A 22,257-nucleotide genomic window follows, 5' to 3' on the forward strand; every position below is an offset into this window, starting at 1 on the left:
TGGGAGACAGCAAAGAGTGATGGACAGTGTTGGTGGTTACCTGCTGTAAAGCAGATAAGCAGAATTCTTCAGAGATAAGTGATGAGCACTGCTCTGTTTGTAGGTTTATAGCTGACATCCTGTGTCTTTTTGGGAATGCATGAAGCCTTTCTATAAATGGCATGATAATAGTGACTGTCATTAGGGATGAAACTGTGAGGCTTCAGGATGATGCAGACTCAAAAAAAGGATAACTGCTGAGGATTAGTGCTAAGAAGGGCAAGGACATGGAACTTGGTAAGATGTATGTTCAAATACGGCATTGAGAAGGCTAGCAGGTGGAGCTAATGACTGAAAAAACATATTGTAGAGCAGGCATGGCAAAAAGAAGAGAGGCTGTTTTAGTACTTAGTTGGAGACATGGTGATTGGAAACTTTTCTTTCTTTTTGTACAGATGAACAACACCGAGTTAAGTATACAAGTTTAGATGCGTTATTTGTAAATGATTCTAGGTTTGGAGATATATATAGAGAGGAAGAGTTTAGAGAAGGGAAACAATAACTAGAGGTGTGGAGGACCCAAAGTATAAGAACTGACTGTCATTGTTAAACGTGTATAGCATAGAAGAGAGTGGCTGAAGTCGGCCTGATTTGGCCAAAAATAACAGACTAAGGGAGCTGGATTTTAGACCCAAGTAAGGAAAAACTGCATTATAAAATGGGTGATAGAGCCACAGATCTTCATCCTGGATAAAGGAATCCAATTCTGACACAGGGTGGGTGGAGGAGTAATAGAGTTGGTACCTGCACAACATCTAGCTATATAACTGAACTGACACAACATACAGTGAGATTCTTTTCTTCATAAACAGTGTTCACTTAAAGTGATGTTATTATTGCCACTTAAATACTTACCTACCTAATACGTTTTACCAGTTAAAAGCCTACCTATTTCTTTCCCCACCTCAATTTCTTTGAATTCCCAAGCACTAATCACATGATCTATTATCTGTTTGATAAACCCAAAAACAGATCTCTTCAAATGTTCAGTGTTCAACATTTACCAAAGCATAAGCATCTTTTATACTGTAGCTGCAGCCTCTACTTTCACATGAATGTAATCTAATCAAAAAGTGTATGTGTAACTGTTCATGTGTATTCTTTAAAGTATCTTCATGTATATTACTGAAGGTATGTTTAAAAATGTAATTTGCTGGAGCTTTTATTCTTGGGTCTCCACTGAAAAGACATATTTGACTAAATCCAGTTGGACAATCCAAGTAAACAAAAGCAAAATGAAATATCCGGAGAGGTTATTTAATGGAAGAGGGACTGCAGTAACAATGATCAATCCTGGAAGCCCCAGAAATGTTCCATGGAATCTTTTCCGTTAAGCAGTCAGATACATAAGTCAGCAGATCCTAGCTGGGATAACAGTTGTTTTCTTCTATCATTTCATTCTCAAGTACTAGGTAAGTAATGCCAGGCATATTAGGGCATTTATAGCATATATGCAGAAAAAAACTGAAGACAGTAAAACCAGACAAATCTCTTCCCTCCCAAACCCAGTTCCTTCATTAATATGCTGAAAAAAAGGTTTAAAACAAACATGATCTAGTCCATTTAGAACAGTTCCAAAAAAAAATCATAGTTTCACCTGTTTTCATTTCTCCAAATGTTTAAGATTTCCAATATCATGATGGGAATGGACCCCATTCCCAACTCAGGGTACACTTTAAGTTCATGAGATTAGTATTCAGTCTTTGATGCTAAACAGGAGTGCTCTTCTCAGTACCCCTAATGTACTCAGAATCATACCCCTCGACTGAACAGATTTTTGCAGAATGTCCAGATTTTTGCCTCATATTTTTTGTCTCTTCCTTATGAAATTTGTGATTATCTGGATATTTGTGACAAATCAGTGAGACTTAAATTCACTAAATAGTGGCAGTCATTTGAGTTTCAGACTTCATATCCTTCAGAAAATGCATAATACGACAATACCTTATATTCTAGCAACTTTCTAAGTTTATAAGAGCAAAATTTAAAAATTGTCCCTATTTTTGAGGCTTTGTACCACCATTTTTTTGGGTTTGTCTAGATGTTTTGTGGTAAGAGATTGAAAGCTATGCCTAGAATTGCCTCCTTCTGCAATTCATATAGGGTTGTATGTATTAACTGCATATTTAAGTATGATTGTAAATGATTTTAATAGTCGTATTACTCATACAGTTATTGGAACTGTTGAATGTTTGCTATATAACCAGAATTCCCTTGCCTACAGTTTGGGAGGAGTGAGATGAGGAATGTGTGGAGAAGGAACTATAGAACATTTCAGAATGTTTAAGTCATTTACCAAAATTTACTAAACATGTACACTGGGTGGTCTAATACAGGATGGACTTTTATCATCAGCCCCTTTTGTCTCTTTGTGTCTTTCGTCTTTTCCCAGTTAGGGGTCACCACAGCGGAACTCCGGTCCGCTAATGATTGGCATTATCATCAGACACTATCAGCTTAAAAAGTAGTGAGTAAAGGATAAATGTACTGCAATCCAAGCAAAATGTAGATAACATTTACAGAGAGATCACTTTGAAGAAAAGGACATTTCACATATTACTGGCAGTAAAAAGCATATCAAATGGAGTGATGTGGCACAGTGCAAAATACTATTGTTTTCATATGAAAACTTACCACTGTTATACTAATAGCATCTTCATATTCCTTGGTGAATATGCTTACAACCGCTGATCCAAGCAGTAGCAGGATGAGAGGATTTTTGAACTGTGAAAAGAGTAAAAATATTCTTTATTACTCACAACATTTACACTTGTAGCATTCATTTTCATAGTATATCAATACGGGTCTTTATCATATGAGCGAATCGCACAAATTGCAAACGCTCATAATATCGAACGTGCTCGGATTCATTTTCCAGCACTAACATAGTAGTACAGGGGGAGGTAATGCACTGAGGTAGCATTCTTCAGATGGCATGTTGAGCCAGGGTCCCATATGCCTGACTGGTTGTAGCTCAGATAGATCTATAAGATCCAGTGGCTGTTATCAGAAAAAGAGTAGGGGTACTTTATTTACAATAACAAATTATTTACATATAGATGCATTTATGCTTTCTTACTCTTAGCTTTTGTAACAATCTTTAGTTTCTCTTTTTTAACCTCCACTCTTTCTGCGAAAACAAAACAATCTTTTGAAAATCTCATTCATACTCCATTCTTATTATACATTTTGACAACTTTCTGTCTGGATTATTCACAAATATGTACTCATCAGTCTGTCTGTCTTTCCACTTAACATTCATTTTTATATAAATTTCATGCAAAATCATTTTCATATCTATTCATTTATTATTTCTTCTTGAAGAAAATGTGCTGTCTTTTCCTAAAATCAAATTATTCTGTTACATTCAACAAATATGTGCATGTTTGCCTCTTCTAACTGGCATCCTTCAATACTTCACAATCTTTCTTTTCTCCATTTATATTTCACATGCCCTTTTTGGGCAGTTCATCTAAAGAAAGCCCCCACAGAAAATTCCCTTGTTTATGTATTCCTTTATAATTCTTTTGTCTCCTTAATAGTAATTTTTTGCTCCATATTCTTTTATGCAGACACCCAATAAAATGAATTAATTGTTTTCCTTTGCCACATCTTACATTTTTCTTCATTTGTCTGTTCCTCTGCTGACACTTAAATGCTCCTCATTGATACACTTTCATAATATTTTCTAAGACTTTTTCTTTTCCCCACCTTAAAACTGTTATAATATTGTATAGTTTTCCTTACTATCATGCACCCTAAAACATTAGTGTTCTTACTTTCTACAAACATATTATTTATAGCATATGTAAATATATAAAATACAATAAATACTATAGAATTTAGCAAAACTGGACCTTCTTTTTCCTTATCACTATATAGGTTATATTTTTCTGTTTATTATCACAGTCTTTAATCTTATAATCTTGAAACCCATAATCTTTTATTAAAAAAGAAACATTGCCATTAAATTATCACATATGGCATAGGCAATCTTATATTTATTTAAATGAAAACAAACCATCCTGACACAATTCTCTTTACAAACATTATACATTACAAACCACAGACACAATTGTAGTTGCAAACATTATACATCACTTATAATCTATCCAGTTATTGCCAAACATTACACGTAATATGTTCGATGGCCAAATCTGTGACGCTGCTGCCGTGAACTGCGAACCGCGAAATTCGAAAACTGCAAAATCCGAAGCATCGAAGTACAAAACTTTGCCTCCTTTTTGACCCATGGTAGCACTTGTTTCGATGGTGGAGTGATTGGGAATGTCAAATGTCGATATTTTTACGACATTTAGGGATGTCGGCGTAATGGAATTCGGCTCAACGGTTCGAGGATATGCCCTTTCGGCAATGTTCATTCACACATATGAATGTATATCACATTACACAGCTCATTCAAATCCTGCCCTCTTTAAAACCTTGTTCCTACTCTGACTGTATTGTTCCCACAGTTCCCATTTTTCCAATGAAATTTGCTCCTACCCTTTTCTAAAGATCCCAATTTCAGTTGTTATATCTCGGTTACTATATTTGCTACTTCTAGTAAAGTTAATTTAGACATTGATTTCCATTTTCTAGTAATTTTTTTTTTTTTTTGGCAGCCACCATAATTAGACTCAGGAAGGTCTTACTATGTCTAGACAATTCAGATTCTGTATCATAGCTCAAAAAAGCATGTATTTAGTTACACCAGTTTGCTCACTCAGTATCTCTGACAAAGTAGTCTGCAGGGAATCTTTAAAGTCTGCCAACTCTTTACACTCCAAGAAAATATGTTCCCAGTTACCTCTTTCTTCCCCATCACACCTCCAACATTTGCTCTCTACATGAGGAGTCTACTTGGGGTATAAAAATACCTTTGTAAACACTTCCAAGCAAAAATCCTAAATCTTCTAGACTTTGTTGCATATTTGTAGGACATACATATATCCCCATTGTTTCTCTGTGAATTGCTTATCCAGTCTCTATTCTCAATCTGTTTTAACCTCCTCTGATTGGTTCTTATAGTTGTCATCCAATATTTTATATGTTCTACTACTTAATCCTTTTTAAAAAGCAGCTTCTGTTCTAGATTCTACTAAAAATTCTACCAGTGCTGGCCTTTCATTTAGGATCTCCCCTATTTCTTTCTCTTTGCCTATACTCTGATATCAGTCCTTGATAGGAAGGTGATCTCTAACCTACAGTCTAAATAAATTATTGGCATCTTCACATTGTAATACCTTTCCCTCTCTAGTTATTTGATCCTGAAACCTTGGTTCCTCTGCCAGTTTTCTCCAATAAATTCCAGCCCCCTTTTGGTTATTGTCTGTATCACTAATTGCAGTCATCCCTATCATCAGAATCTCCTTTCTCCATTCCCATGTTGGCTTGAATACTTTCTGCTACTTTATGAATGTAATATTCTGTATGATTATTGTCATTCTCCTTAAATCTCTACATCCAAAATCCCAGTCTCTCCTTGTTTCTTGAGCTTTCCCCCTGTTTCATCATCATCCTTTTCCACTTTGAATTATAATTTTCTGCTTGTGCTATGTATAGAAGCATTAACTGTGTTGCTCTGAAATACCCCTTCAAATTGGGCAGTCCCAATCTGCCTTGTTCTATTGGAAGAATCGGTTTATACCACTTGACTCTTGCCAGCTTCCCCTCCCAGAAAAAATCCTTTATCTTCTATCCAAAACTTTTCATCTGGTTGATAAAAATATGCCTGAAGACCAAATGGACTAAAAACATTTTAACTGCTTGTATCTTACTATCGATATCCATATAACAAAGCTTCCATTTTCTTAGTTTTTGTATTTCTTTTGTTTAATCTCTTCCCCCATATCCTTAGCTGCCACACTGGAATTATTTTTAATCCATACTACTAAATACTTCATTTTATCATGTCTCTATAAATATGGATATTGCTGAACAAATTTGTGTGTAGGTGCATCATTTACTACTACTGCCTTTGTTTTAGCTTCATTAATTTTGTATCCCAAAAAGATCTGAAAGTTTGTCAAAATGTTCTACAAACCTGTAATGTCCCTATCTGGTTTTGTCAGGTATAAAATCATATAATATGCAAATAGAGCTAGCTTTTCTTGACTACCATTCCAATTATATTCTTGGACTTCTGAGTCCCTTATTTACTTTGCCAGTGGTTCTAAGTATAATGCAAATAACAGAGAGGAGAGAGGACACCCCTGCCTGGTGCCTTTACTCAAGCAGAAATTATCAGAGGACCCCACCCACTTTAATTTTCCCTTCTGATCTCTCTCATATATCATCCTAATCAACCTTATAATTTTATCAGAGAATGCAAATGCTTCCATTGCCCTGCTCATAAAATCACAGCTTACTCTGTCAGATGCTTTCTCTGCTTAAAGACAGACTAATTTTTCAATCTCCTAAGTGCCCAGCACTAACCAACATCCTTCAACCTTACACCACTCAGAGAACTCTAAGATCTACTCACCAAAACCTAATCACTGTCCACAAACCCAATCGTCCTACTGGTCAGCTTCTTCTATCCTTTTCCTTTGCTGAAAAATGGAATTCTCTTCCTTCCTCTCTAAGGACTTGTGAAAACTTTAAAACTCAGCTACATTCCTACCTTTCCTCTAACAGGAAATGCAACTTCACTCTCCCCACCTAGCCTAATAATGAATCCACCCCTTAAACTCCTGACTAACTCTGAGTACAAGCTAACCTAGCATAAATGTACATATTGTAAATAACATAATTGTACGTATTATAAATAACCCATCCCACCTTTTTTTCTTTTTTTTCTTCTAAGTCTTTATTCTCCCTCTCAATAAAGTTACCACTGCCATCCTAAATATTTAGGTGCTATGTAACCAAAGAATTTATTCCTTTTCTCTAGCACAGAATGAAATTGTAATTGTGTCTTCTTTACTATGATTGTATATGTAACTAAACTATGTAATGCAGAGCTTTTCTCCCCGGGCCTCCACTGAAAACAGGCTCCCTGAGCCCAGTGGACCTCCCTGGTCATTAAACTGGAAATAAATAAATAAATAAATAAATAAATAAATAAATAAATAAGACTCGGCAATAACTGCGGTATTTTCTTACATTCTGCTTTCCTCTGGATCATCAGTGTTCTGTTAATGTTTTCAAATGTTTACCTCTCCTCCACATAACCACACTGAACTATAGCTATCAATTTCTGCATCACTTTTGCCATTACTTTAGCCATTATAGACTTAAACACTTTGTAATCATGATTTAGCATTGACATTATCCTGTATGAAGCTGGATCTGATGGATCTTTATCCTCTTTATGTATTACAGCTACCACTGCTTTCTTCCAGGATGTTGGTACTTCTCCTCCTCTTAAAATATTGTTAAACAAAATCTTCCAGATCTTTATAATTTTTTCCCTAATAGCTGCCAAACCTCCACAAAAATACAATGTATTCCAGGGGACATTCCTGCACATCAGTTATACATCAGCATTTTTATCTTATCTCCTCCTATCCTAACTATTAGTAATTGAGCTTCATCTACCTGTAACCTTGGCATACAGTAAACTCTCCGTTAACCGGAACTCAAACAAACAGCAAAAAAAAAAAAAAAATTGAAGAAATACAGTACAGTTTTCAGGTGTTGCACTTTCAAGCAACCAGAAACTACAGTTATCCTGCATCTACCAGTCCCCATGGGTGTCAGTTAAGTGAGAGTTTACTGTATTTAATTATTCCATAAACATTTCTATTTGTACCTTTTCTTGACTTCCATATTTCTCTGCTTAATACAGACTTTCATAGAATTTCTGAAACAGGATATTTTATCTTTCTTGTTATAGGCTCCCTAAGCTTGGCGACAGCCCTTTCTATTTTTTGTTGCCAGAATCATTGTGCTAAAAGTTTTTGGGCTCTAGAGTTATTATCAAAAAACAGTTGCTTAACAGCAATCTTTCTAAACTCATCCATATTATCAACGTTATCCCTTATTTTTTGTTTAGCATTCTGCAGTTGATTCTCTTTTTGTTCTGTGGGATTCCCCCTGTTTTGCAATACTTGAACATCTGTTAGTCCTTTTAAATAAGTCTTGGCTCTTGGTACTTCTTAATTATATCTCCCTTTCATTTATTTCCACCATACTTTTAAATTCCACTTTAATTTTATTCCACTCCCTAGCCATATTTTCAGAAGAAATTTCTATCTTCTCTAATAGTTCATGAATAATTTCCACTACCCATTCCTTAAATTCCTTTCTTTTCAATAGATAGGTGGGAGAATGCCAGTGTCTTATTTTTTATTTCATTACCCTGTGATTTTATTTTAGTTATTATCGGCACATAATCTGATATTTATTGGGTGCATATCAAGACCTTTGATTAAATGCAAATGTTTCTGTGAAATATAAATTCTGTCTAGCCTAGCCCAGCTTTTATATCTTGGGGAAATAATATGTAAATTCAATCCAAACTCCTACTACTGAATTCACATCTTCCATGCCAAATATTTTCATAAATTTGTTCAAATATCTTCCCTCCTTTGTTGGATTTTCCTTTCTAGGCCTGCCCAGACACATCTTCAGTGTTGCAGATCAAATTCCAGTCCCCACCTATAAGTAATATTACTTCTTGTAGAATTTCTTAAGCTCCATTATGGCAGTCTTCAGTGGAATATAAATACATGCCACTGTAATCCTTCTCTGTTGCTAGTAGCCCCTTAGTACTACAAATATACCACTATTGTCTTTTTATCCTCTTCTATCACTATTGATGCTCCTCTTGCAATTAATATATTACTCATCTTTTACTTTTCCCCAAGTATTCTGCTGAATAACCATCCTGAAAACATTATTTATCAAATTCATGCATGTTCAGTTCTTTCTAAGTGTGTCTTCTGTAGCACAGCTATTTGCACTCTACATTTTTTAGTAGAGTTCACTACATTTTCTTTTTCTGTATTTATCTGTGAGACCACTTGACATTTAATGACATTAGAGAAAGCATAATTTTCTTGAAAAGTTATTATTCCCACCTTTTATGTACAACAGATTTTTTGTTAAGTGTCTAGTTCCAGCTTTTATGTTACATGCATGTACTGTTTGGCAGATTGATCTTTTATACAGTTGCTTCTTGCTATCTCCATTTGAGCCTATGTTACATCTTACAAAACTTTTGTTTTTATTGAAAGCTCTCAAAAAACACACTCACCAATACCCGCCTAAAAATATTAACTTAATAATAATAACACACAAATCTATGTACATTTTCAAATATTGAAGTTTTACCCTCCTAATAGGAATAAATGTTCCAAACTGATAGCCACACACACAGACTTCAGGTATCCTAAAACTAAGGTTATCCATTCCATGATGCATGACATATCCTGTGCTCCTACTAAGTGCTGTATGGCTTTGTCTTATCTTTATAAGGCTCTCCGCTTGGAAAACACCTGAATGCTTTCTGAAAACATTTTCTCCAAGCCACTTCTCTTTATCAGATTGTTTCCTACAGACATGAGAACCAGACACAAAACTGCCAAGCATACATTTGTTTACTAGAAAAAGCCTTATATCATTCAGTGTTCTTTTTCATTTACTTGCTTTCTCTTAAAGCGTACTAGATTAAGCTAAGGGCCTAAACCCAGTCGCCCCCCCCCCCCATGCAATAATGAGAAAAAGCACATTAATTTTTCATTTGTCATGTTCTTTTAACAAGATTTTTCTTATTTTTTTCTTTTTTTTTTACATTGTAGTGACTACATTTATTAAAATTGAACAATGAAAAAGAGAAGGGAGAAAGAATAAAAAGAAAAAAAAAAAACAGGAACACCTTTTTGTATTAGTATCCCAGTTATTACACTTAAAAATACCTGAGAAAACTTTACTTTATAGTATGCAAAGAAAATCATGCACTATTAAAACAGTGTCATTAAAAGATGTTTTACTTACAGTAAACTTTCTCCCTCTCTTTCCTCTCCTGAGTATTTTTCTGAACATTAATGACATGAAGTAGGTCATATGCTTTAGAGTCCCCTACAAGTTTAAGAAAGTCCAAGAAAGTCCAATATTTTCAGATTTTCTTGTTCTGTCATATCTCACAAATATAATTATTGCTCTATAATCCCACATTTGTCAGTTTCCAAGCTACTGGTTTTATTCCTGTTCCTCTCTATCTCCCAAATTATGTATCTGCTTAATTTCCAATGTACTCTCAATTCTTCTAGTTGACTCTTGTGCTTTTTTCCTTCTGTCAAGCATTTTCCATTGAAACATGGAAATAGTTTCACTGGCACAGTCTCTCTGTGGTCTTTATTACCAGCAGAACAATAAGCAGAATATCTTTTTGTTTCACAGCTCACTTTTTGTTAGATACATTTTGTATTTCTTTCTTAGCATGTACTTCATCAAAAATTATTTTTGTCCCTCCAGGGGAAAATATTTTGAAGATAGCCAGGTACAGCAATTTGAATCTCATGCCTGCTTCTCGACATTCCCTGAATAATGGAATAAATTTACTCCTCTTCTGCCTGATGTACAATGAGTAGTCATTCTCCACAAACACTCTTCTGTCTCAGAATTTTAGTACTCTGTCCTTCTGCACCAGTTTTGTTAGACTCAACCTTCTGCTTTTAATATTGTATCTTTACTATTAAAAGTGTAGGTTGCTTTCTCACAGCCAGATCTGGAGCATACACATGATGTAATTTTCAATTATCAGTTCCTGTTGTGGAATACCAGTCCACTTGCTTATTTGTGCTTTTATGAAATTAATATAGAATGTTCCTGCCAGCTTCTCTGGTACAGCAGAAAATCTTAGGTTTTCCCTATGTGCTCTGTCCTCTAATTCTATTATTTTTGAAACACTCTTCTTGTGCATTCTCATATTCAGACAACCTTTTCTTCATTTCGACCTCTGAATTTTGCAGTTTTATCATCTTATCTGAATACCTGTTTAAAGCTTCTTCCATTTTTTCCCAGCCTTTTATTGTCTGAGTTGATATACTCCATCAATGTTTCATTTATTTTAGCCAGGGTTGTTTGTAGTTGCCTTATACTTTCCTCTAGGTTACTGGAAGTCATGTCTGGAGCTTGCACTGGTTTTTGCTGAACAGCTGCAGTTCTTTTCCCAGTCAGTGTCTTTTCATCATCTTTTGTAGCAGATTTTCATTTAGGTCATCCACATGTCTTTCTTCCTGCAATCCAGCAGTGCACTTACTCACCAATTACTGAAATGTACCCAGAAATTTAGGTCCACTGGCTTTCTCTGCTAAGTTTCTGTTTTCACAATGGGAGAGCTGGTTACCCAATGTGCAGCCATCTTAGAAGTCACTTGAAAAACATAATCATTAGACCATACTTTCAAAATACCACAATACTAAAGTCCACACTGTTTAAAAAATCTTGAATACTGAATCCCCTACCTCTCTGTTTTCAGGAATGAGTGCTGATGTGTATCCAGAATTGGGGGGGGGGGGGCAAGTCCAGGTGTTCAATACTGTGGTCTTCAGCATTTTAGTGTTTTAATATTATGGTCTCAAGATTATGACATTCAAGATTGTGGTCTTCAAAACTGTGATAGTAACCCATTTTTTCATTAAGTTCAGTTGTCATGCTTTTAGTAGAAGCTAATTTTTTGAATCGTTGCAGTTTGCTTGTAACCCGGGCTGAGACTGTAATTGATCATTAAATGATTAGTACTCTACCTGGTAAATAAAGTGTAAATAAATAAATTAAAAAAATTCCATACTTCGTTTAATGTTAATAAAACATTTACATTTCCCATATAATTTAAGATATCTATTAATGTCTCATTAATCAGATGCGTACGTTTTCTTAAGGAATAATTCTGAATGCCTTCACCATTTTACTACATGCTTTACCTTTTCAAATATTTCCCATTCCTTCTTCACACACTCAGTCTCAGAAATGAAACTTCTAATTTTGCAAAGCATGATACTCTCCCTATCTTTACCTTAGCTCCTATGTCCTTTGTCCTTTATACACCTGCACTCTTACTTTTAGTCAGCTTTTCACTTCTGTGATTTCTTCTTTCTTCTATTCTCTGCTTTTTGTATCAAAATTGAATCATCATCATCATGTGCTACCCCCTATATTATTTTAAACTGTCCTAACTCCAGTTATTTCTTACTTGATGTTTTATCTGCACGTATAGTGCCCACAAACAACTGAGGAGTAACTGTTTCCTTACTTCCTGTTTACCATACAGGAAGCAGCACAGTTTTCCAGTGTATGTCCCTGGCTGAACTGGCATATTGCTATGAACCCAGAGACTGTTGAATATAGCTAAGGAAGTCTTAGAAGAAGAATATGCACTACATCATAAGGTACTATGATATATGGTACAGATTCAGGAGATAGTAGAACCCCTATGACTTATAGTAAAGTGCACATAATTAAACCTCAGGAAACTCAGATCCCTGCTTAGAAGGGTGCTAGGGTGAAGGAATTTCAGGCTGGGTGTTACCTATTGATGGTATTTATACCAACTATGGAAAATACATTTCTGGTCATTTTGCATAACCCTTACAAAATAACCATAGTCTCTCTCAACTTGACAAATGAAAAACAATAGAGCTGCCATATAAATGTTCTAAAATCTGGATGTGTTACAGCTACTTTAATGCAACCTGGGGTAGGTTGCGAGGCCAGACTGTCAAACGGAAACATAATTTTGGGACAGTGACAAAAGTGATACAAAAGTGATTTTCAGTAAAAATAAATACATTAAATAAATGTTTTCTAACCTTAATAAGACATAGTAAAGAAATGGAGCTAGAAAGAGAAGTGGGCAATTTTCTATATCTGCTAGGTATAACTCATCTGCATCTATTTAAGAATGCAAGGATGAGTTACATCTGTCCACTGTAGATAAGATACCCTGATCTTTTGTGAACAGCTTGAAGACATGTTTAACTTAATTTACTGATAATATGATTGAAGCAACCTGAATAGGAAAGGAGTAAAGCCTGAATCTGGTACCTAAAAATTAGGCTGCCTTGTACAGCATTTTGTTTACAGGATGTGAAACTTAAGTGCATGTATTTACCTTAACTTGTTAGAAACAAAGATGGTACAGCTGCAGCTTATTAACCTGTGAGAACAGAATAAATGAAAAATAAGCAATCCCTATCGCATTTTGTAGGAATTCCTTGAAGTTATATGTTTCATGTGTATTTGTGAGTAAATAGATTTTTAGCTTTAGTGCTTCTCTCTTCCCAGGCATCTGGTGTAACCATGTGACAGTTGTCCTTTTCCAGTTACTAAATTCAAGTAAATTATTCTTCTGTCTAGTATAAAAAAAATGTAGTTTAAAATATCACCCTTTAATAAAAAGTACTATATAGGGGGTTTCAGAAAAAAATATAACAGAGATGCGGTGCCATAAAATACTTCAGAACATAAAACCTCAGTCTGTAAGGTCAGCTGGCACCCCCTTTAACACCCTCCTTTCTTTAGAACTGAAAATGGATATGGGATTAAAAAAAATACAGCCATCTTTTGTGACAGTATTAATAACAAATGCAGCATAGCAACAGTCTTCAAAAACATGATATCCTTTATACTGATTTGACAACCAATACAAGTTGCATTCACCAAAAAGGTGAAGCTATAGCCATATACTTTTTCTTGACAGTAAACACAAGAGTGTAATGAATAAAGAAAAAAAAATGATGACTAAGGCTGAAAGCAAAGTGCCTCACTAAAAGCTACAGGTCATTATTTCAGTATTCAGACATGATGGGAGCATATGTTTCTATAGTGACTACAGGCAGGTGAATTACTTCTTCCAGACTGATTCCCAGGCTGTCTTAGGTTGATAAAGTTTCAGAGTTTATGTTCATACATAAATCCTATGTGTATAAAACAACTTGTGAGTAGTTTTGCAAGTGGTATTCCATCAGACTAATGTCTTGCAAAAAAAAATATATCCAGTCATTCAATTCATGCCTTAAAGGTGCCTGCTTAAGCATTAACTTAATACTAAGCATGTTGTTGTGCCCAGGAGGGGACTCTGCTTTCAACTCACCTTGCTAGCAATATCCTTACACCTGTAAAATATTTAGTCAGCTCACCACCTTTCAGTGTGGCAATGACCCCATCGGTCACTTGGAATTTAAAGCATCATTTTAAAATCAGTATATTCTGTATCATATTTAAAGACATCATTCTCATAATTTTGTTTCCTAATGGCAGATAATTGTTTATATGTCTGTTTGTAAAGGTTTCTCATGCCACCGGATTCACTAATCTTCTGTGCAGAACTAGCGTAGTACTGCACGGAAGCGCCCATGCAGGAGGAGGAAGGCATACACGAAGCGTGTACGAGTGCAAGGGGCGTGTCTGAGAGTAGAGCTCTCAGAATAAACATGCCCCAGCAATGTAGAACAGCAGAAAGTGGAAATAAATGAGTGAGACCACTCATAGGTGTCTGCATATACCCACCAACAGCCCCCATGTGTAGAACAGCAACAGTACATATAAATAAACTGAAGAAACCCCTTTATATTATTTTTAAAAATCCGAGTACAGCTAACCGTAGGTGTGCGAGTATGCCCAGTGCTTAGCTACGGTTAAAGCAGCTTAAAAGGCTGAAGAGGATAACAAGGAAGATATATGTAAATGAAGTAGCACAGCAATAGTGTAGTGGGCAGAGCATCCACCTAACGAGCAAGCATTCACGGTTCAACTCCCACTGCAGCACATACCATTTTCCATGTGAAATCTGTATATGAACATTGTATTGCTATATAACCTATGAAATAACATTTAAATGTAAACTGGAGTAGTCCATTAAATGCACATGTGAGGTGTCAGTGTCATAATGAATAAAGCACTAGTAAGCATGTTTAAGCAGTTGTAAGCATATGTAAGCACTAGTAAGTGACTGTAAGCCCGTTTGCACGGGGGTAAGCAATGCCTACACAGGTTAAGCAATTCAGGAGCTAAATGTGTATGAGAAACAATAACCGGAAATTAGAAATGCTTACCGTCACGCAAACCCACTTACAACTGCTTAAAAGTGCCATAACCACTCTGTATCCAATTGCCCTTGTTCTGCCTAGCAACAAAATAAACAACTTCTGTTAGGTTCAAACCCAGGACCCTGCATATTATAGCCAAAGTGATTTACCACTAAGCCACGTCATTCAAAACATATCAACTAGCCCAGTCATTCAACAGTACAGAGAATGTATTCCAACATGTAGATGTATGTGTGTGAGTAAATATATTAATGTCTAAACAGATACAACATATTGATATATGTATATATATATATATATATATATATATATATATATATATATATATATATATATATATATATATATATATATATATATATATATATATATATATATATATATATATATATATATAGATATATAGATATATCTGTAGACATATATACATATATAAATATATATATGAACATATATAAATGCAAATGCCTACAGCTATAGATATATATGTCTACATCTACATGTCTACATATATACGGCAGGTTATATATATGTCAGCAGATATATATATATATATATATATATATATATATATATATATATAGATATATATAGATATATATAGCTATATATAGGTATATACGGACATACATCTGTAGATAACAAAGGGAAAATAACAAAAACATATATGTCCATATGCAACGTTAATGGGGTTCAGAGGCCCCAAACAATATAAGCCTTGTACAAATAGGTATACACCCCCCACAGCCAACCACGTCCCCCCTGCAATGCACTACAAAGTGTTGCAGATCCCATAACCAGGACCAGACCTGACATGGCCATCCCTAGGATACATATACAAAGACACATATATGCAGGTACAGTTATACATATATATCTATACATATATATAGATATATATGTAACTACACATACACACACAAGAGATATGTACAGTAAGATACATATGTAGTACGTGCACACAATATGGAGCAGCCAGTATTCCTACAGTTACCACCTTACCAATTGGGGACTGTATGAGCCACCCATACAAATGACATTCACTGCCTGCAACATATACCCACAAATATATCAAAGGATATAACATCACACACAGGTGTGCATAATTGGGAAAGCTTTATTTGTGTACTATGACAGTTCTATATGCCATGTCATATAGCTGTTTAGACACCGACATCCATATGAACAGAGTAATGCTCCTGTGAAAAAGTTAAACTAATACAGTAGTCTGGAAAGGTTGACATATGTTGCTGTCCAGGGCGAGGCCTTCAAGTAGCACAATAGTAAAGACAGACTGGGCCACAGCATACCAAACAATCAACAGTACGTAATGCAGATGTATAGTTCAGCAGCCTCTATCTACACTCTGTACACAATCTCTACAGGGTAAAGACCCCAGTTGACAAAATAGGATGTATCTGTTACATAGCAAGGAATAACTGACACCATCACAATCACAATGACAAACAGAACATTCCGTATGGCAGGAGGCAGTAGGCCTGCATTTACCCAAGGTGGATTATATGGTAATGTACATCCAGATACCTTAAGGCAGCTTACCTCTGATACCCACACATGTTGTAACAGCCTAGGTTAGTTATGGTGCACCCCCCACAGACTCAATAATACTGGGACATATACCACTGTTACATACACTGGCCTCTGGAGTGCATTAGGGAACACATGTATTGTGTAGGTGAAGCCCACATATATATGGCCCCAATCCCACAGTAGGTGTGGGGATCACAACAGTAGAGTGATGGCAAGAATGACAGCATGACATACACAAAGCCCACTACATAACAACCCCTGACAGCATGTCATATGTGCAAAGCCTGGTATGTAGGTGGAGGACAGAGGCTGGAACACAGGCACATATGTGTAAAACTGTTGGCATACACTATGAAAGATATGTATATCTGTATATATCTATATGGATATATGTATAATTATATATACATATATGTTCACCCTATGTCCTGAACATGGAGTGGAGCCCTACCTCAGCCCCAATAGTCCCCAACCACTCAGTGCAAGGCGATGTCAGGTATGTATTGCAACTATATTTGTAGACTATTACTACTGTAACAGGGATTGTCTTCACAGAAATGGTGTGTGTGGGAGGCCACATCTGCTGTTAACATGTGCGCCATTGGCTACTGGCAGACATCCTAAGGACATCATAGTACAGTACCACTGCTAGCACAGTAATGCCCTTGTGGACTACAGCTGAGATATGGCCAATATATGTGGACAGTCTGACACACTCTGGTCAGTCCAGGGGAATACACAGAACCCCTTCAGGCAAGACATGTGGACCAAGCCTGACAATGTGGATGTTAACAGCCATGTAGATGGGTATATCAAATAAATACTGGTATACATTTGCCCCCATTGGTTATGCAGTCATACACTCCTGTCTGTCCTGACACATAATAACTGCTGGTACAGAGGTGCTATGGCCACATACTACAGTGACAGACATCTGTACAGCATCCCACTGCTTTGTCTGACATACATGACTGTTATGGTGGCCCGGCAGCAGTACATCTGGCAAGTATCTGGACATGACATCTCACTGGGTAAGTACAGTAAGCTGCTAGGCATGTAACAAAGTACAGTGCAGGCTACAGGCAGACTGACTCAACACTGGCCTACATTTCCTATGTGGAATACACATGTACCTGCATAGATAGCAGGCTCTACAGGCATGTCGCATCACAGAGTAACAGCACCTATGTGAAAGTGCATAACCACAACCAATGTGAACACAGCCACAGCCACATATGGTTAGCTAGCATAATATTACAGTATATGGACTATCTGATCAACACCATCCTCATATGTGCCACTCACACACCAACCCTTTATATACTGGGCCGCTACACAGTGTGGTATGATTCTTGTCTATGGTATGGGACATGTGTGTTTGCCCCTACAAACATGTAAGCAGACTGGGTAACATACAGTGGAGCAGCATGTAACATCCGATAGAACAGGACTAAGAACAATGACATCTACCACAGTCTGTACACAGGCCAAGGTACATATTCACTTATACACACACTGTCGACAATTACCAGACTTACACATACCTCAGCACTATAAAAATAACCGCAGAATGCCCAGGCTATGTCCTCAAATATAACCCTACTATACATAACATGTGTAGTAGTGTGATATCTCACTGGCTTGTTATCAGATATGCTGTCAATGAATATGGTGTATAGAACATATGCACCCCCTACTGCATGACATATGTACAAAGGTTGACAGAGTTGTGGCTGGAGGCACAAACGCAGGGCCGATATTGACATGTTGCTGTGATAACCTCATACATTTACTGTCATAACAGGGTTTGTTGTAACATATGTCCTATCAGGGATATGAAGTCAGTAACTCTCCTGGCTGTCACCATCTACTGACTGCAATGCTCACACTACCTTCTGCAGTTGACAGATAGGTGCTCTGTGGGTAACACAAGGAACACAAGGCACCTCACACTGCCCAGTCTGCAGATGACCCTACAGATGGGGTTTCCTCATAAACATAGCACTGACATGACAAGTATTAAAACATGTAGGACAGCCATATCCACACACACCCTGTTAAACCAACATTACCCCAACTGCAGTATAGCAGCCCTTACAGTCTGTAATCAAGACAGGCACATCCCCCTCCTGTGTTGGCCTGTTTCCACAGTGTATGTTGTCAGAGGTAAGTCCCCAATCCATCTGTGATGCTGTTTGCCAAACAACAGATCTAGTTCCTGCTCACAGTGAATGAAAAGGCCCAACATTAACATGATGTTCCTAGATACTGGAGTGTGTTTCCATGCAATTGGCTATGGTAATGTTACCACAGCTGTTCCACATGCAATCAGCTAGAGGAGGGCTGCAATTTGTGCAGAGGCCATCAGCTGATCATGAGCATCACTGACAATACACATGCTGCTGCCTAAGCAAAGCAGGTGTACATCTCCAAATCCACCAGAGAGGGAGTGAGAGAGGCACACAGAGGCAAAGATAAGTCAGGGAGGGTAAAACGTAAGCATGTTTGTGTCACACACCTACCAGTTCAGGGTATCAAACTCCTGACTGACTATGTACTGCTATCACATGTCTATGCAGTCACTGGATGCACCACATACATTACATGTTGAGAAGTCCTCCAAACGTATATGTGATGATGAGTGACATCTGCAACAGTAGCTACATGGTAGGTCTAGTACACGTGTCTGTCTGCATGAACAGGTGTCAGCATCAACACAGCCACACTCTCACAGGGACACACACACATTGACACATGTGGCAGGGCCAGGGATACAACTCATCAGTAGTTAGATTGCTACAACACAGTACTGTGCAGGTATCACATGCACCACAGGGATTACACAGAGGTTATATGGGCAAAGGGTATGTGGAAGTGTCTGACATCAGACAGCATGCTTCAGTATGCCAATGGGGGTTGTAGTGAGTGTGAATGTGGTCATAGGCAACATACAACACACAGACACAGAGTGCCAGTACTGACATGCATGGGTGCATTGCTTCACGGGTGCATAGTGGTCGACTGTGCCAGATGGATATACAAGGCTAGGTGATGGGTATACCTTGGCATCAGGTGACATGACAATGACAATGGTCTGCAGTGTGGCTCAGGAGTGTAGTGTCTGGTTTCCCCACACATCTGGTTATTGTATTCACCATCCAGTCACCTGGGTAACTATTGTGTGTAGGCAATGCTGTGCATTGCTTGCCATGTATGTGTTCCTTAGTTCATGACATCGATGGTGTCTGGGATGTGCACACCTCCCACATGCATGTACAGTGACATGTGGAACGTACCTGGGGGGGTCTGGCCCATGTTATGTACACAGATTGTTATCATCACATGTGCCACTCCTGGCCTCTTGTGGCATGGCGTGCTCATGGACAGTCCTTAGTGGATCACATTTGATGGCACCACAGATGTTGTAGGCATCCTTTGGGGATTGTAGTGAAGGTACACTGTCTTCAGTTATGTGCCTATTGTACTGATGGACAGGGTGCCATGCCCTCTGTAGCCCACTGCAGTCACATCATTCTTGCTATCTGTAAACAGTATGCAGGGTACTACCAACATAGTGGCAGCTGTCTAGGCAAGTGTGTTTGTGTATGAGACATAGGTTCATAGTGTACTCTGAGTAATACTTGTTGATTACTTTGTTCACCAGGCTATGTATCACATATAAGGGTGTGGATTGGCACCCCAGCATCTCAGCTGATTGACATCTGTCATCCTTGTAAGGTGGACATTGTGACATACAATATGGCCACCATATAGGAAAATTACAAAACCGGCTCCTCAATGTGTCTATGTGTTACACAGTCATAGCCACCTCCACACAGGTTACAAATTACAAACACACATACAGACACTTGTCATGGCTGGGATTTGAACTCCTATCTAACTAGTTTATCACACTACAGCATTACACAGTTATAGCATGCGTCACAGAGATTACTGGGATATTTTCCCCAAAGGTGTATTTCACAGCTGATGATGTCAGCAGACTTGCCAAAGTAGGGCAATGGAGGTTGTAGTGCCTGTGAATGGCCTCAGAAGCATTGCTCCATACACTGATAAAGGAACACAAATCCCAAACCCAGGACTTGACACAACATGGGCTCATTATGTTAAGAGTACTCCATCCCACATGTATGCTGTCAGGCTGGTATCGGTAACATATCATGCAGTACAGTGTGGCTGCCATAGAGGATGTACAATGTGGACCCACTCAACATTTCTAGGATTCATATACACAGACACATACATGCAGATACACATATATATAAATATATATATATATATATATATATATATATATATATATATATATACACACACACACACACACACACACACACACATAAATATATATGTATGCATCTATATATAGATATATATGTAACTACACATACACACACAGACATATGTATAATGAGATACATATGCAGAGGGTGCACACAATACGGTACAGCCACTATGGCTACAGTCACCAGCATACCACATGGACACTGTATGAGCCAAACATACAAGTGACACCTGTTGCCTGCAACATATACCAACAGACAGGTCATGGGATATAACACCACACACAGGTTTGCATACATGGGGAAGCTTTATTTGTGTACTACTACCATACTGTATGCATGTCATATAGTTGTGTAGACTCTGAAATATGTTTAGACAGAGTAATGCAACTGTCTAACAAATAAAGGTATACAATATTCTGGAAAGGAGTACATATGTTGCTGTCCAGGCCAAGGCCTTCATGTAGTACAACAGTAGACACAGACTGGGCCACAGGGTAACAAGCAATAAGTTGTCAGTAATGCAGATATACAGTCTGGCAGCCTCCATCTACAGTCTGTACATAATCCCTACAGGGTACATACCGAAGTAGACACAATGGGATGTATCTGTGATATAAAAAGGCATGACTGAAACCATCACAATCACACTGACAAACAGAAAAGTCTGTATGGCAGGAAGCAGTAGGTCTGCATTTACCCAAGGTGAATTGAATGGTAATGTACACCCAAATACCTTCAGGCAGCTTACCCCTGTTACCCCCTCAGTATTCACTGGTGTCAGTGGCATCTGTCCATACAGGGCATGTGTATATGGCATGGCATGGCCTTTGTGGGTAACATTTGCTGGCTTGCCAGTTGTAGCAGGTGTCCATTGGGGTACATAGCGATGGAGCACTTTATGCAATGCATTGCCTATTGTAGGGACGGGACAGGGTGCCATGTCCTCTGTAGTCCACTGCAATCACACCATGGTTACCATCTGTGGGCAATATGCAGGGGACTACCAACTTATTGGTTGTTGCCTGACCAAGTGTTTTTGTGTCCGGGACATGGGCTGAGAGTGTTCTCTGGGTGATACAGGTGTTGCCTATATTGTTCCCCATGCCATGATGTCACATGTGGGGGTATAGATTGTTTACCCCAGCCACTGTGATGTTTGACATCTGTTATGCTTGTAAGGTGGACATTATGACATTTAATAGGCCCGACATATAGGAAAAGTGTAAAACCGGTTCCATATTGCTTTGTGCTTCACACAGGATACGTATGACAAATGTACACACACACACACACACACACACACACACACACACACACACACACACACACACACACACACACACACACACACACACACACACACA

At 37.6% G+C, this 22,257-nt stretch overlaps 1 protein-coding gene across 1 annotated transcript in view; it reads right to left on the reverse strand.

The window, feature by feature from the left end:
• The window catches only part of ATP2C2 (ATPase secretory pathway Ca2+ transporting 2), a 629,254-nt gene that overhangs the window by 502,849 nt on the left and 104,148 nt on the right, over positions 1–22,257 (reverse strand). Inside the window, exon 4 of the mRNA XM_044081473.1 lies at positions 2,674–2,763. Within this exon, the coding sequence (XP_043937408.1) occupies positions 2,674–2,763 (90 nt within the window). The remainder of the gene's footprint in view (positions 1–2,673; positions 2,764–22,257) is intronic.

Source organism: Protopterus annectens, chromosome 8.part0, assembly GCF_019279795.1.
Source record: "Protopterus annectens isolate FY-2018-M chromosome 8.part0, PAN1.0, whole genome shotgun sequence".
Classification (NCBI taxonomy): domain Eukaryota; kingdom Metazoa; phylum Chordata; order Ceratodontiformes; family Protopteridae; genus Protopterus; species Protopterus annectens.